Source organism: Canis lupus, chromosome 8 (genome assembly GCF_003254725.2).
Source record: "Canis lupus dingo isolate Sandy chromosome 8, ASM325472v2, whole genome shotgun sequence".
Taxonomy (NCBI): domain Eukaryota; kingdom Metazoa; phylum Chordata; class Mammalia; order Carnivora; family Canidae; genus Canis; species Canis lupus.
In genome coordinates, this window is record NC_064250.1 from 53,894,729 (window position 1) to 53,909,191 (window position 14,463).

General features: G+C 36.8%; 1 protein-coding gene across 4 annotated transcripts in view; it reads right to left on the reverse strand.

Annotated features, from left to right (window-relative positions):
- The window catches only part of SEL1L (SEL1L adaptor subunit of ERAD E3 ubiquitin ligase), a 56,854-nt gene that overhangs the window by 20,360 nt on the left and 22,031 nt on the right, over positions 1 to 14,463 (reverse strand). For all 4 annotated transcript variants that reach the window (XM_049113374.1, XM_049113373.1, XM_025442366.3 and 1 more), the window contains 8 exons: positions 12,824 to 12,991; positions 10,733 to 10,838; positions 9,585 to 9,747; positions 6,841 to 6,894; positions 6,691 to 6,750; positions 4,888 to 4,969; positions 4,374 to 4,528; positions 559 to 615 (listed from right to left, as the gene is read on the reverse strand). In XM_049113374.1, the coding sequence (XP_048969331.1) occupies positions 559 to 615; positions 4,374 to 4,528; positions 4,888 to 4,969; positions 6,691 to 6,750; positions 6,841 to 6,894; positions 9,585 to 9,747; positions 10,733 to 10,838; positions 12,824 to 12,991 (845 nt within the window). The remainder of the gene's footprint in view (positions 1 to 558; positions 616 to 4,373; positions 4,529 to 4,887; positions 4,970 to 6,690; positions 6,751 to 6,840; positions 6,895 to 9,584; positions 9,748 to 10,732; positions 10,839 to 12,823; positions 12,992 to 14,463) is intronic.

Here is a 14,463-nt window from a genome sequence, read left to right on the forward strand (position 1 = left end):
GACCAAGAGCTTGAAGCATGGGAACCATAGGATCAGGTGTGTGGTTTGCATAGGCTCCTGCTTAGGAAATGCAAGCAGGAGATGACTCACACAAGTGGTAGGCAGACTGATGGAATCAAGGGAAGAGATGAGGGAGATTTAGGGCATAAAGCACACAAAGGTCAGTGACAAGATAGAGATGTAACTGCTATGGTTGTAATACTTCTAACTTGTCACAAACGCAACAATGACTTTTCCTTAGTTCTATGGAATATTTTCCAGTGGGAGTTTTAAGACCTATTTCAAACCATATACCTACAGGAAACCAAGACACTGTGTATATATTTTTGGCAATACTGAGAAATAGGTTTCAGAATTTAAAAAACCCTTCCCTCCACCATGAGGTATAATCACATTTTTAGTCTTCAGCTTTCTCAGGGGTCGGATCTTGAAAGATCATTTGTGATGATTGTCTAAATAACACAAACTTGATGCTACCACTGACTAACAAGAACTACATCTAGAGTTTCATTTCTTTCTACAACATGGAGTGCGAAGTCCTGGGAACAAAAAAGTTACCTGATGGTTTTGTTCTACTCCACGACCTCCATGCAGGTGCAGTTGTCCCAGACCAACCTGAAAATTAACAAAAAAGAGCAAAAGTAAATGGTACCATCCAGTGTCATTAAGTTAGAACAACAAGAAATTATTTGGTCATAAAAAGGTTTTTCTTCATAATCCAAAAAAGTGAAGACTTAGTTTAAACTCCTGAAGATATTACTTTAACCTACATTTTTTTAAAAACTGAAAATGCTTGCTTTTATTTACAAGGTATAGTTCTGAAATAAAGATGAAATAAAGGCAATTTCAGGCAAGCTAAAATTAAATTTGTCACCAATGAACCCACTGAAGAAATTACTAAAGGATGTTCTTTAGGAGGAAGGAAAGTTATCTTGGCAAGTCTGAAGATGCAGTAAGAACTAAAGAACAATGGAAAGTTAAATTTCTGAGTAAATCTAAATTATATGGACTATATAAAAGAAGAATATCTTGTGGGATTCAAAAATATATAGAATTAAAACACATACGGAGTACTCTAAGGTTTACATTGTCTAAGAAATGGTAAAAGTGATCATTCATACTAGACTTTGATAAGAGTAGTAAAAACAAAGTCCAGCTATTACCTTAGTAGAAGGGAGGAGGTACAATAGCAGAAATACTAAAACCAAAAGAAGGTAAGAAAGGAGACATAAAAGAGCATGAAAAATAAAAATGAAAGAAAGCAAGCAACATAGAAAATATAAATATATCATTCATTACTTTTAATTAAAAGCCTGTCAGAAAGGATAAAAAAATAAAAGTAGGCCAATAATGTTCCCAAGAGACATATCTTAAACATAAGAGGTTGAATACAAAAGATGGAAAAGACACTCTATGTAAATACTAACCAAAAGAAAGTGGAGAGTGGAGTAGCTAGCTAGTATCGGGCAAAATACAATTTAAAGCAAAAAACATTTCTGGAGATAAAAGAGGATGTTTCATGGGTCACCTGGTAGCTCAGTGGCTGAGTGTCTGCCTTTTGCTCAGGGTGTGATCCCAGGTTCCTCGGATTAAGTCTTGCATTGGGTTCCCTGCAGGGAGACTCCTTCTCTCTCTGCCTCTCTGTGTCTCTATGAATAAATAAATAAAATCTTTCTTTTAAAAGATTTTATTTATTCATGAGAGAGAGAGAAAGGGTGGGGGGCAGAGACACAGGTAGAGGGAGAAGCAGGCTCCATGCAGGGACCCTGACGTGGGACTCAATCCCAGGTCTCTAGGACCACGTCCTGGGCTGAATGCGGTGCTAAACCACTGAGCCACCGGGGCTGCCCAATAAATAAACTCTTAAAAAAAAAAAAAAAAGTTTCATGATATGCAAGTTAGTTTAACAAAAAGATAACAATATTAAGTCTATATACATTCCACATGGCCTAAAAATACATAAATCAAAATTGACAGAAATACAAGAAGATGGAGACAAAGCCACACCACAGTGGGCAATTTAAACAATACTGTCTCAGCACTGGAAAGAAAAAGCAGACAAACTCAGTAAGGATCCACAAGATTTGAGCAACAGGATTAAAAACATAACTCAATTGACACATTAAGAATACTATACCCAACAACTGAAAAATCTGTATTCTCTTTAGCACACAATATTTGGCCAAACTGACCAAGTGATGGATCATAAAGCTAGTCTCAGGAAATCCCAAACAAATGAAATCATATAATGCATATTCTTATATTCTTTTTTTTTTTTTTCAAATTTAGATTTATCTATTTGAAAGAGAAAGAGAGAGATTGTGTGAGTGAGCCCGTTGCGGGGGAGGGGGGCAGGGGGAGAGAGAACCTTAAGCAAACTGTGTGCTGAGTGTGAAGCCTGACATAGAGCTAGATCTCACAACCTGAGCCAAAACCAAGGATTGGATGCTTAACCGATTATGCCACCCAGGCACCCATACAGAGCATATTCTGAACACAGTGGATTAAGCTAGATATCAACATAAAGGGTAAGTAGTAAATTCCATTTATTTGAATACTAATCAATTCACTTCTAAAATTACACATGGGTCAGAAGAAATCACACTGAAAATTAGAGCTAAATATAATGAAACTATGACAGCAGAACATATTCTATCACATATCAAGAACTATAAAGTTATAGAAGTTCCAGATAGTACTGATGCACAAGACATGCAAGAGAATATGCACAGAACACTATTTGGAATAGCCTAAATCTGGGAAGAGTAAAATAGGTAAATAAGTTGTGGGATTTTTACACAATGAAATACTATAGGGTAATGTATGTGAATGAATTTCAGCTACATGAAAACACATGGGCTGATTTCATAAACATAATGCTGAGCAAAAGAAGCTGATATCAAAAAATGCTGTATAATTTTTTTAAAAAGATTTTATTTATTCATGAGAATAAATTTATTTTTATTTATTTTATTTATTTATTCATGAGAGACACAGAGAGAAAGGCAGAGACATAGAGGGAGAAGCAGGTTCCTTACAGAGAGCCTGATGTGGGACTTGATCCCCAGACGTGGGATCATGACCTGAGCCAAAGGCAGACACTCAACCGCTGAGCCACCTAGGCATCCCTGATTTTTTTTTTTTTTATCATAAAATTCAAAACCAGGCCAAACCAATCCATAGTATTAGAAGTCAGCTTAGTGGGCAACCCATGGGGAGGAGGGGGGGCTTCTTGGATGCTAGCTATGCTTCAGAGAAGGTTCATCTGGTGATAATTCAGGGGGCTGTATGATTCAGATTTATGTACTTTTTTGTATTAAGGTTGTAATTCGAGTAGTGAAAAGGACAAAATGATATACTATACTACGGATGGAGTTTTTAGTTTGAGTTTTCCACCAAATACACTGAAGTCAGCTTTCCACAGTAAGTAGTGTTCTACATAATTTTTGATGGTTGCATAAAATTCCATTACATGGAAGTGCTACAGTTGAAGTAAATCCCTATTTTGGGGCATTTAGATGGTTTTCTTTTTTTTTTTTTTTTGATGGTTTTCAATTTTAACTGGCCTTTGATATAAAAGGAAGATGTTTAATTAGATAAGATAACTTTATTATAATCTCCACAAACTAGGATTTGGATCTTTCGCTATAATTTTTTTTTAAATCTAAGATTCCCTTAAGTCTTAAAATCAATTGTTCTCAAAAAGTATCTAATGCTTATCTTTCTATATTTCTATATCAGAAAAGATCCGTAAACTGCATAGAAAAAAATGTAAATGTTGAAGTCCTCCTTTTTATTTCAAGATCAGCAAATAACCCATGAAATAACAAATTATACATGGTACTTTCATGGATATACTATACAATTTACATTAATCAAGGCTACTTCTGTCCTTGACACCTTGAGGAAATTATGGTCTAAGATGAGCAAAGGAACATGAACAGTAAATGGCACTGATGGGCATCTGAAATTCCAAATATTCCAGAGAGTTTTTGTTGAAAGTGACAGTTTTCATCATTGGTGACTCCAGTAAGAGCCTTCATCATCAGTAGGACACTGCTCTGTTCAAGCAGCAGTTTTCAACTGTGGTGCAATCACCTGGCCAGCTTCTATGAACTCAAGGCCTAGGCTACATCCTAGATGAATCCAAATAGAAATGTCCTGATATTATGGGACTCTTGGTACTTTTAGGAAAATGCTACTCAGGTGATTCTAATACGCAATTAATAATGGCTCAGAGCAATGGAAATGTTTCTTATGGACATAAGTGCAAGTGCTTGCCCCAAGACTGTAATATATAATGCAGTGAGAGATGCCATGAGATGTTTAAACACATACCTGTGAAAAAAACAAACAAACAAAAAAACACATACCTGTGCTTGTACATCACCTTTTTCTGCTAGAAACTGATAGTATTGAATCAAATCTTCTTCCAGCATTCCACTATTCATTCCTGGATTTTCCACCTCATCAGGCAGCCGTATTCTCTGTACTACTGAGCCTCCTGTCAGCGAGATATCACTAGCAACTGAAACAGGGGGATGAAGTAATAACACAGAGGAAGTTAAGAAGGAAGTAGAATTTCAGCTGCCAAATGTTGACAGACACTATGCTAATAGAAATTATAGATTATAAAATAGTAATCTATACAAGCCCAGTCTTTTCTACAAAATATTTAAGAAGTGAAATCCAAAGTGCACATGCACGGGTGTGCGTGTACACACACACACACACAAAGGAGTTCTTAGTCAATTAGCGTAAAGATCATTCCACTTAAGAGAGTTCGTCATGATTATTTCAAGTAGTACAACAGTAGACGTATTTAAAGTTAATTCCATTTTGTTTTTTGTTTCTTTTGATAAGGTGAAAGGCAAAATAAATAGATACCATGATTGGCAACAAGACGATAATGAGTCAGGGCCGATTCACAACTCTGGAGGACTCCGATGCCAGCCCAGTACCGGTAACCCTGTGAGACAAGTTCTAGTGAGAAGACTGCAGGTTCACACATTCCACTGGCATTCTTGTTGGAAGGAATAAAGCCACCCGCACTCAGAATGTAATTCCACAGTCCCTTGATCCCAGTACATTATCCACTTCTTTTATCCTGAGTTTTAGGTTCTGAGGTAACTTATTTAACTCCAAAAATCAGACTATAGCTAAGAACTAGGAAATAATGATGTTCCCACAGAAATCAAAATAGATGCTAGGAACTTTATAGGTGAAGTAAAAGAAAATTACTTAGGTTCTTGCTTAGACTACATTCTAATCTTATTTTAGACATGATTTTAACAAATATGGGTAACCCATCAAACCAGCAAAGCAGCAAAAACTTAGCAAAACAAGGAAGATGAGAAACTACTAGGAGCAGACACAGTAACATGAGCAAAAAATGATTTCAGAATGAGGGGGAAAGATAGCTAACTATAAAGAACAGAAAACAAAAAGTGGATCTCTTGAGTCATTTAGCTTTATAAATTTTAACAATCCTTAGGGCACTACTGTATAATAATGTGTATAATATTTAATGTTCATATTCTGTAGCCACTATTTAAGTGAATTGGTAAATTAAAAAAAATCCCTGTAAAAAATATAGAACATACTTTTGCCATATAAAAATATGCTTTAAACTTCTGGAAAATTCATCTAAAAAGAACTTTTCAATTATTAATTGAGGAATAAATGCTACCACAGATGAAAAAAAAAACCTTCAAAATTAATGAGGAATGTTTCAGAAAGTTAGAGCAACATCTTTGTTTTTCACTGGCTTAAACTACTTTAGCAGTTTATGTCTGACATAGATGGGGTCCAAGCTCCTTGGCATGATGTACAGCCCATTTACGTGATTCCTGATGAATTTCCTGGCATTCTACTCTCTCACCACACTAAAAAGCTTGTGTTTTCTTGCAGGTACTATATTCCTTCATCACTGTCCCTCTGTATGTATTGCTCCTGCTGTCTGAATGCCCATCCACTCGTATTCACTCCCTGCTCTTTATCCTCCAAGAACTGCTTTAGTTCCCTCAGTAGTATCTCCTTTAAACTCTCCTTCTAACACCAATACGGGTAAAGTGCCTTTCTAAGTAATTCCTATACTGTAATGATCTCCTGACTTGTGTAAATTTAAATGTAAGACGTTAATAATTTTCAATGTAAAATCAATTTAAATGTAACATCTGTTGATAACTCAGATGGAGAAATGATTTTGACAAACAATTCCAACTTACAGAAAATAAATGAGCCATTTATCACATCTCTATTTTAAGGGTAATCAAATACATCATTTTATTTATTTTTTAAAGATTTTTATTTATTTATTTATTCATGAGAGATACACAGAGAGAGGCAGAGACATAGGCAGAGAGAGAAGCAGGCTCCGTGCAGGGACCCTGATGTGGGACTCGATCCCAGGACTCTAGGATCATGCCCTGAGCTGAAGGCAGACGCTCAACCGCTGAGACACCCAGGCGTCCCTCAAATACATCATTTTAAAGAAAAATTGTGGAGTGTACAAATTTTCATCCGCGTGTAGATCCAAGTGTTATACCCATTAACAAGAATCTGAAGAATGTTCAACTGAATACTAGATCTTAAGGAATATAAGTACACCTCCTTCATGAAAGCTAGAAAAGTTGTGGTCCTTCATGAACCAAAAATTCTGCCACTCAACGTTACCAAAGTCTTACTTACCAAAACCATGTGTGCTATGAGGTTGCCCCCAAGAGCTCCAAAAGTATAATATACTAGGGCCTGTGAAAGAACAAAATATGCTTAACTGAACACAGGAACACACTGACCCAGTTCAAATGGTAGTATACAATAAAGTTTTAATAATATTACCTTTGCCTGACTTGAATTAACACCAAGTCCAGAGGCATACAGAAAGCCAAGAGCCTGAAATAAAATGATAAAAGTAAGAATTCTTCCCTAGTGGAGGTTTATCCAGCACAGACATAGTTTTATGAATGATGAAAAGATTCAAGAATCTTTAGCTACTGAAAGACTTGAACTAAGTATGCACAAATGTGGAATTAAAGAACCTTAGAAAAGCATTCAAGAAAAAAAAAAAGCATTCAAGGTTTTACAAATGACACAATAAAATACAACTTTAAGTAAATCAAAAAGTTTAGCTTGAAGATTAAAGATAGTTTAATAAAATATTAACTAGAACAACAAAGCTGAGCACACTGAAATATGGCTTTAACTTTTTTTTTTTTTGGCTTTTACTTTATCTTGATCAACAGCTATTATGAGAACCAAACTCTTTATCATTATATCAACACATGACCTGTCAAAGGAGAAGACACAATGCTAAGATAAACATCCTAGAATAACAAGTGGCGGCAAAGGTGACCTCAAAAGGGTCAACAGAGAAAAGTCACTTGATAATACGGAAGCACACCCAATTTTGCATTACAATCCCCACCCCGCCCAAATAAAAGAACTCCAACCAATCAAACTGAATCGATAAGGTTCAACCCTTTGCCTATTGAGGATGGCCCTTGATGACAGGAAAGCATAAGCTGAAGTCAGAAAGGCAGGTGTGGCACATGCCAGCATTCATCAAAATCTATAAGCTCCCCTACATTTCCCAGTACCTTGTCCTTGGGTAGGGTCATGTGTCGAGGATGTGGCAAAGAGAAATGCAAGCTATTTTTAGGCCTGGCCATTAAAAACTTTCCAGAAATGCTCCAGCCCTCACTTCTCTCTTCCCAAAGGCTTGAAAGTCCCAGGTTTGAAATAATGCAGTTATATGACAGGAGCAGCCTTGGGCTGAGTCACCATTGGGAAGAGTGCCACAGGCAGGGGAACTGCATCAACCCTGGTATGAACAAGTAATAACTTCTTTGTAGTGTTGAGCCACTGTGACTTTGGGGCTGTCTCTGTTACATCAGCTAGAAGTAATTACCATGGACAGAGTGCTTGCAATATGCAATATAAAGCACCGGCATTGTAGGGTGCTATTACTAGAGGGAAAAGATGCTTAAGAAGTACCACCATTCTTTAGGGCCAAATGTGTCTACAGAATAAAGAATGTATGTGTGAATTTGTATAAATTGAGTTATACTGAAAAGGAAAAAAATTCTGCAAAGGGGGCAATTAAGATATAACCTGTTTATAAATTAAACAAAGACTGTGTTAAAAATATTTTTTTTTTTTTTAATTTTTTATTTATTTATGATAGGCACACAGTGAGAGAGAGAGAGGCAGAGACACAGGCAGAGGGAGAAGCAGGCTCCATGCACCAGGAGCCTGACGTGGGATTCGATCCCGGGTCTCCAGGATCGCGCCCTGGGCCAAAGGCAGGCGCCAAACCGCTGCGCCACCCAGGGATCCCCAAAGACTGTGTTAAATTAAGAGTTAGACTGGTTAGGTATTCAGACCTACAGAAAACAATGGTTATAATTCCTATAGTACTGTTTAAATAGTCTGAAAACAGCCTTCCTCTAACTATGACTAGAAATTTTATATTTAAGCAAAATCCACACCATCAATAAACCTGAATTACTGAGAGCATTTAAAATAAATGTGGTGGCCCTCTAAACCCAGGTGTCAATCTTACTATTACCAATGTGGAATCAAGCAGATATTATTTATCAACCGGTGTGATGTGATATGGAATGCATAAGGCAGTCTAGACCAAAAATACTTGACTTGAGTTCATTAGCTTTTAGCTGTGATATCCTCTATAGGAAGTATAGATGATGAAGTACCAAACAAAAGGACAAAAGGAAGAAGCAAACAGGCAAACTGAAGTCAGACATTCTGCAGAAAAACTGGCCCTCTCTCTAACACAGACAAGAAAGAAAGAAAGGCAGGGACTATGCTAGCAATAATAACCAAACAGAATGTCTAGTCCTGGATTGAATACTGCTTTGGATGAAATAGGTATAAAGGAAATGTTTTGGTTCAATGCCCTATGAAGATTATATGGGTATTCCATTTACTGGGATGGAATGGTGAGGGCTATTCATCGAAAAAGCAAGTAATGGAATAGCAGACAGGGACATCTATTTTAATAAAAAATTTACATGTATAAAAACACAAAGAGAAAGGTCAAGAAAAATGTGCATGTATTACCATGTAACCAATGTTCAGGTCTGGGTGGTATAGATATGATATTTTCTTAGGTTTTTTTTTTTTTTAGTTTCCTGTAATGAACATGTACTACTTATGTAATAATATATATATATATATATATATATATATATTTTTTTTTTTTTTAAATACCAAGATTACCAAAGCTGGAGCATCTGAACTTTGGAAGAAAGGCAATGGGGAGTGAGTTCAGATAAAATTATAATTACCTTTATGTTTCATTCTTTACAGACTGAATTTGGAAAACTACAAATATAATTGTGGTAAGATACAGCTGCAAAAGTGCCTTAGGTGACCACAGTGTTCTCACACCGAGGAAGAAGACTGTCCAAGATTGATAAAATGGTCTGCCACAGAATTAGTATTTAAAGGTATTTTACCTTCTAGCCTTATTTATTAAGGAAAGGCAGAGCATAAAGAGTAAGCTGCTATGAAAATAAACAAGTGCTGTATGCCAAGAGATTCTGCAGTGAAAGTACACTTACAGTTTGTCCCTTAGGAGAGCCTTCCTCAGTCAGTTTCTCAAACATCTCCTTGGCTGCCTGGATATTCTGTGTCAGGTAATCACCAAACAAAAGAGCATATGACACTCTCTCCAGGGCCTTGGTATGATTCATGCCCGCTGCCTTTTGAAGATACCGATATGCTCTTTAAACATAAGCAATTAAAAAAAAAAACAAATTAGAAATATTTTGGGACTGCTATTAACATTTTTACAGAATCTGGGGCACCTGGCTGGCTCAGTTGGAAGAGTATGGGATTCTTGATCTCGAGGTCATGAGTTGGAATGGCACGCTGGGCGTAGAGATTACTTAAATTAAAAAAAAACAAAAAAACAAAAAACAAAAAACACTTTTTTAAAAAAAATTTAACTTAAATTGAAAAAGACTTTTTTAAATTAAAAAAATTTTAACAAAATCTATTAAAACACAGAATAAACAATTCCTCATTCTATAGAATTCCTGTGATATTTGATTTCCATTAACCTGTGTTACTTATAATATGCAGAAAACATTCTGGGCTACTTTTGTTTTTACATAGGGTACCAGCTCTGTTATTTCAATATTTTAGAATAGTCTAAAGAATTATAATACTGTGGTATCCAGTACATAATCCAATGATAAACACTGCAATTTCCTTTTAAAATCGTTGTACAGACTATAACAAGAGTCAGCTGAAATTAAGGACATAAAATGTTAAAAGACAGACAACTTATTTTATATTCTTTCCAAATTCCTAAATTCTAGTTTTTGTCTGCAAGACAATTACAAAGTAAAAATAAAAAAAAAAAAACAGAAAAAACACCTGACAACAATTCCTTTTGTTCTATGTCATTTTGAATTCTGAAGAGTATACATATTCTTGTCTCTTAGAAACTATTACAGCTTTAATTATTTCCATTTTGCTTATTGTTCATTCTTGTGATGAATATTTATAATCTTTTTAGCCCAATGAGCTGAAATCTGATAAAAGTAATGCCCTAATGTCCATAGGTCATATTAGGTCTTCTGAAATTACAAACTAAGAGAAATCCTCTGTCTTTGGCAGTGTATTAAAACAAGTACTTCGCACTTTTTTTTATCTGAGTAGTGGCCTATGTCAGAAGCAGAATGGACGGACCAGTGCTACCTACTCTCTTTTTTGGCTTTTCTTGTTGCTTCCGTTGAGGATTTTCATTCCTGTCTGGTACATCATTTCTGCTTCCTGCATTTGCCGCCGTTTAGCAGCCTCTTCTTCAGCTAAAAACAAAAAGTCAGATGCTTTTAAATGGAGTTTAATCTTATACCAATTATTTGTCAAAACTCAGTATATATTCTTTCTTCTGGTGAAAGATACCAGATACTGATACCAACACAATGATTTTTCACTATTTCCCAGTCTGATTTTTATTTTTATGTTTTTAAAAGATTTTATTTCTTCATAAGAGACACCCAGAGAGAGGCAGAGACACAGGCAGGGGGGAGAAGCAGGCTCCATGCAGGGAGCCCGACTTGGGACTCGATCCCAGGTCTCCAGGATCACGCCCTGGGCTGAAGGTGGTGCTAAACCGCTGAGCCATCCAGGGATCCCCCCAATGATTTTAAGGACATTTGCTTTTATGTGTGGCCTATATCTGACTAAAGTTAAGACTTAAAAAAAAACTAAATAAAACTCATTAAAACAACTTTCTTTTAAGAAAGGGGGTATCAACCTATTTTTCGGAAGTTGCTTTTCTGCTAGTAACTCTAAATTTTTCATCTAAGTCAACCAAAATTCCAGCAGAGCCTTCTAATTATATAGCAAGGTGAGCTAAAACTGAAGGACCATTGTAGTCAAAGGACACTTTAGCCTCACCTGAAAGGCGCCATCTTTACAAGAAGGAAATACTTGATTTATTACACAACAGAAAATTAGTTGAAAAAAAATGATTTTTATTAAATATAGAACTTGATTTAATATTCAAGTTCTCTTTTTTCCCTAAGTACTGATACGACATAGAAAATCATAGCATTGGTATAGATTTCCCCTATATTATTTTGCTACTGTAATAAAGCATTTTAACAGATATCTAAAACTCTTCAAGAGACATTTGAGGGCAGCCCTGGTGGCTCAGCGGTTTAGCACCACCTTCAGCCCAGGGTGTGATCCTGGAGACCCAGATCGAGTCTCACATCGGGCTCCCTGCATGGAGCCTGCTTCTCCCTCTGCCTATGTCTCTGCCTCTATCTCTCTCTCTGTGTCTCTTGTGAATAAATAAATAAAATCTTAAAAACAAAACCAAAAACAAAACGAGACATTTGAATATTTTGTTAGGAGTTTTATAGAAATAGAAGTGACTTCTTCTTGTAATAGAAAAGCAAAATTTGGTATATTAAACAAGAGTACCTAATCGTACCGGCCCACATCCAAAGATGGACTATATTTGATGCTATTCTAAGGAATGCCTAAATATTCTATCAGAGCTATTATTTTGAAAATGTTATCTGGTATCAAAAGAGGTATGTTCAAAGTTTTCTGTTGTTCTTTAATAGTTAGAAAGTTGGGCAGCCCAGGTGGCTCAGTGGTTTAGTGCCGCCTTCAGCCCAGGGCCTGATCCTGGGGTCCTGGGATCAAGTCCTACGTCAGGCTCCCTGTATGGAGCCTCCTTCTCCCCCTGCCTGTGTCTCTGCCTTTCCCTCTGTGTGTGTGTGTGTCTCATGAATGAAAAAATAAAATCTTAAAAAAAAAAAATTAAGTTTTTCCCAAAAACTCAGCTTGCCTTTAGAGGCAATACTAACATTTAGGGCAGTGAAATATACTATATCCATCAAATTATCTTATAAATATACTATATCTGTCAAATTACCTTAGCACAGCACATTCAAAGTATTTAAAAAAAGGTATTATCTATTTTTCATCTATGCACTATTAATTAACCTTTAGCATAATGTTCTGTTTTTCCTTATTGCCAAAAAATGTTTTACATTGATTTATTTAGCAGCCTGCCTGAGGGTTTCCAGAACAACGTATGCACACCAAAAGAAAATCATCTCTAAATAAAACATGAATGTGATAAGCTGCCCAAGTGACAGCCTGGGAGGCAGTATACTGCATGCTTCCTGTTCTTAAGTACATTCTGTAAGACTATAACTATGTCGATGCTGACCATTTTTGATGAAGGTGGGAAAAGGATGGCTAGGAAAAGGCTTAAAATTGTATGAGTCATAAAGCAATGTGGACACGCCTCCTACTGAGCAATACTTACTTTCACAAAAGCCCCACTTTTCATCTGCCTTGTAGTCATAGGTTGTAGCACACCACAATCTGCCATCTTCCCTCCCATCTGATGTACATTCGTCATATTCCTTATCCAGAAACAGAAAAGGGAAGTGGCAGGGCTCCCCATGTGCTGTGCCTTCAATGGCGGTCAGAGCTGAAAAGATAAGAAAAACCTCTAAACATGAATAGCACCTCTGGTATCTATGGATTTAATACCGTGAATTTCAATCATTAGATTTTGAAGACAAAACTACATGATTTGAAATGGGGAACATGAAAGGGTCAGCATCAATTTTCTTTAGGATGACTTAAGGGCGGGTCAACTTAGTGAACATGGCTGGCTTCATGTACATGACAGCTTTGTATCCAGCTTTAGAATTTCTGAAGGTCTTGAGATCTGATAACCTTATAATGTTAGAAGTCTACTATAAAACTCTTGACCAACTAGCAAGCAAAATATAAGGCAAATGCCACCAAATCAACTCCACTGCTCAGCACAAATCCCCCTTTTTCTATCTGAATGTAATAAGTCAGTTTCTTTAATAGTAAAAAGTCATTCAGGGAAAATGCTCCCCCAGATAAAGTTCATCATTCATGTACGCCTCTGTGATCCCACAGCATTTTTTCAGAGCACTTACCATATCTGAGGTTCTTTTTTTTTTTTTTTAACCATACTCTTGCTCTCACAACACCCTGAGCTTCTTAAAAGTAGAGATCATATCTCTAATCTGTTCTTAAGCTCTGAGTATCTTTTGGGCACTGGGAATTGTGTCAGGTGCTGGAAATGAGGTGGAGCACAGGTCTCTGCTCTACACAACTTAGTGCCTAGCAAGGAAGAGAGACATTAAACAAAAATGTGACTCGTGTTACGGAAAGGAAAGCCTCCCCTGTCAGGAACTGAGGTTTATCACTGGACTTCACAGATATGTAGGAGCAGAGGGTGAATGAACTGCTTCAGGGTGGCGTGGCAGAGGTACCGTAAACAGAGGGAATTATGTGCGCTAAGAAGCAAATGAATGACAGCATGGCACTTTAGAAAACATACAAAAAGTTCAGCATGTTAGAACATGCAGTGTGCAGGCCCAAGTGCACAAGAGGTTACACTTAGAGCAGCACAAAGAAGCTAGACTAAAAAGATTTTGATAAATCTAATTAGGGAGTTTGGGCTTTATCTTGAGAACACTGGAAACTCACTTAAGAGTTTTAAACAGGAGTGACATGCTCATACTTTCATTTTTATTAAGAGAGGGGACAATGGACTGGAGAAAAGCAAGGCTAGGTGCAAAGGCGACCAGTTTAAAAGTTGTGAGACTAGTCTAATCGAGAGGTCATGGTAGCCTGAAGAGGATGATGGAATGAAAGAAGTGGATGTACTCAAGATGCTAAGGAAGTAGATACAGCCCCACTTACTGACTAGATGTGCAGGTGAGAGGGGAAGAGTATGGAAGCCTCCCAGGTATTAGGCTTCAGGAAGTGAGGGGATGGCTGTCCTCACTAGGAGAACACTAAAGAAAGAGTAGGTTACTGGGTACGGATGAAATGGATCAGGGCAGAGAAAGGTGAAGCTTTGATCCTGCTACATTCAAAGTGGCTACAAAAAACATAGCCAAAAAACAAGACTCTTAG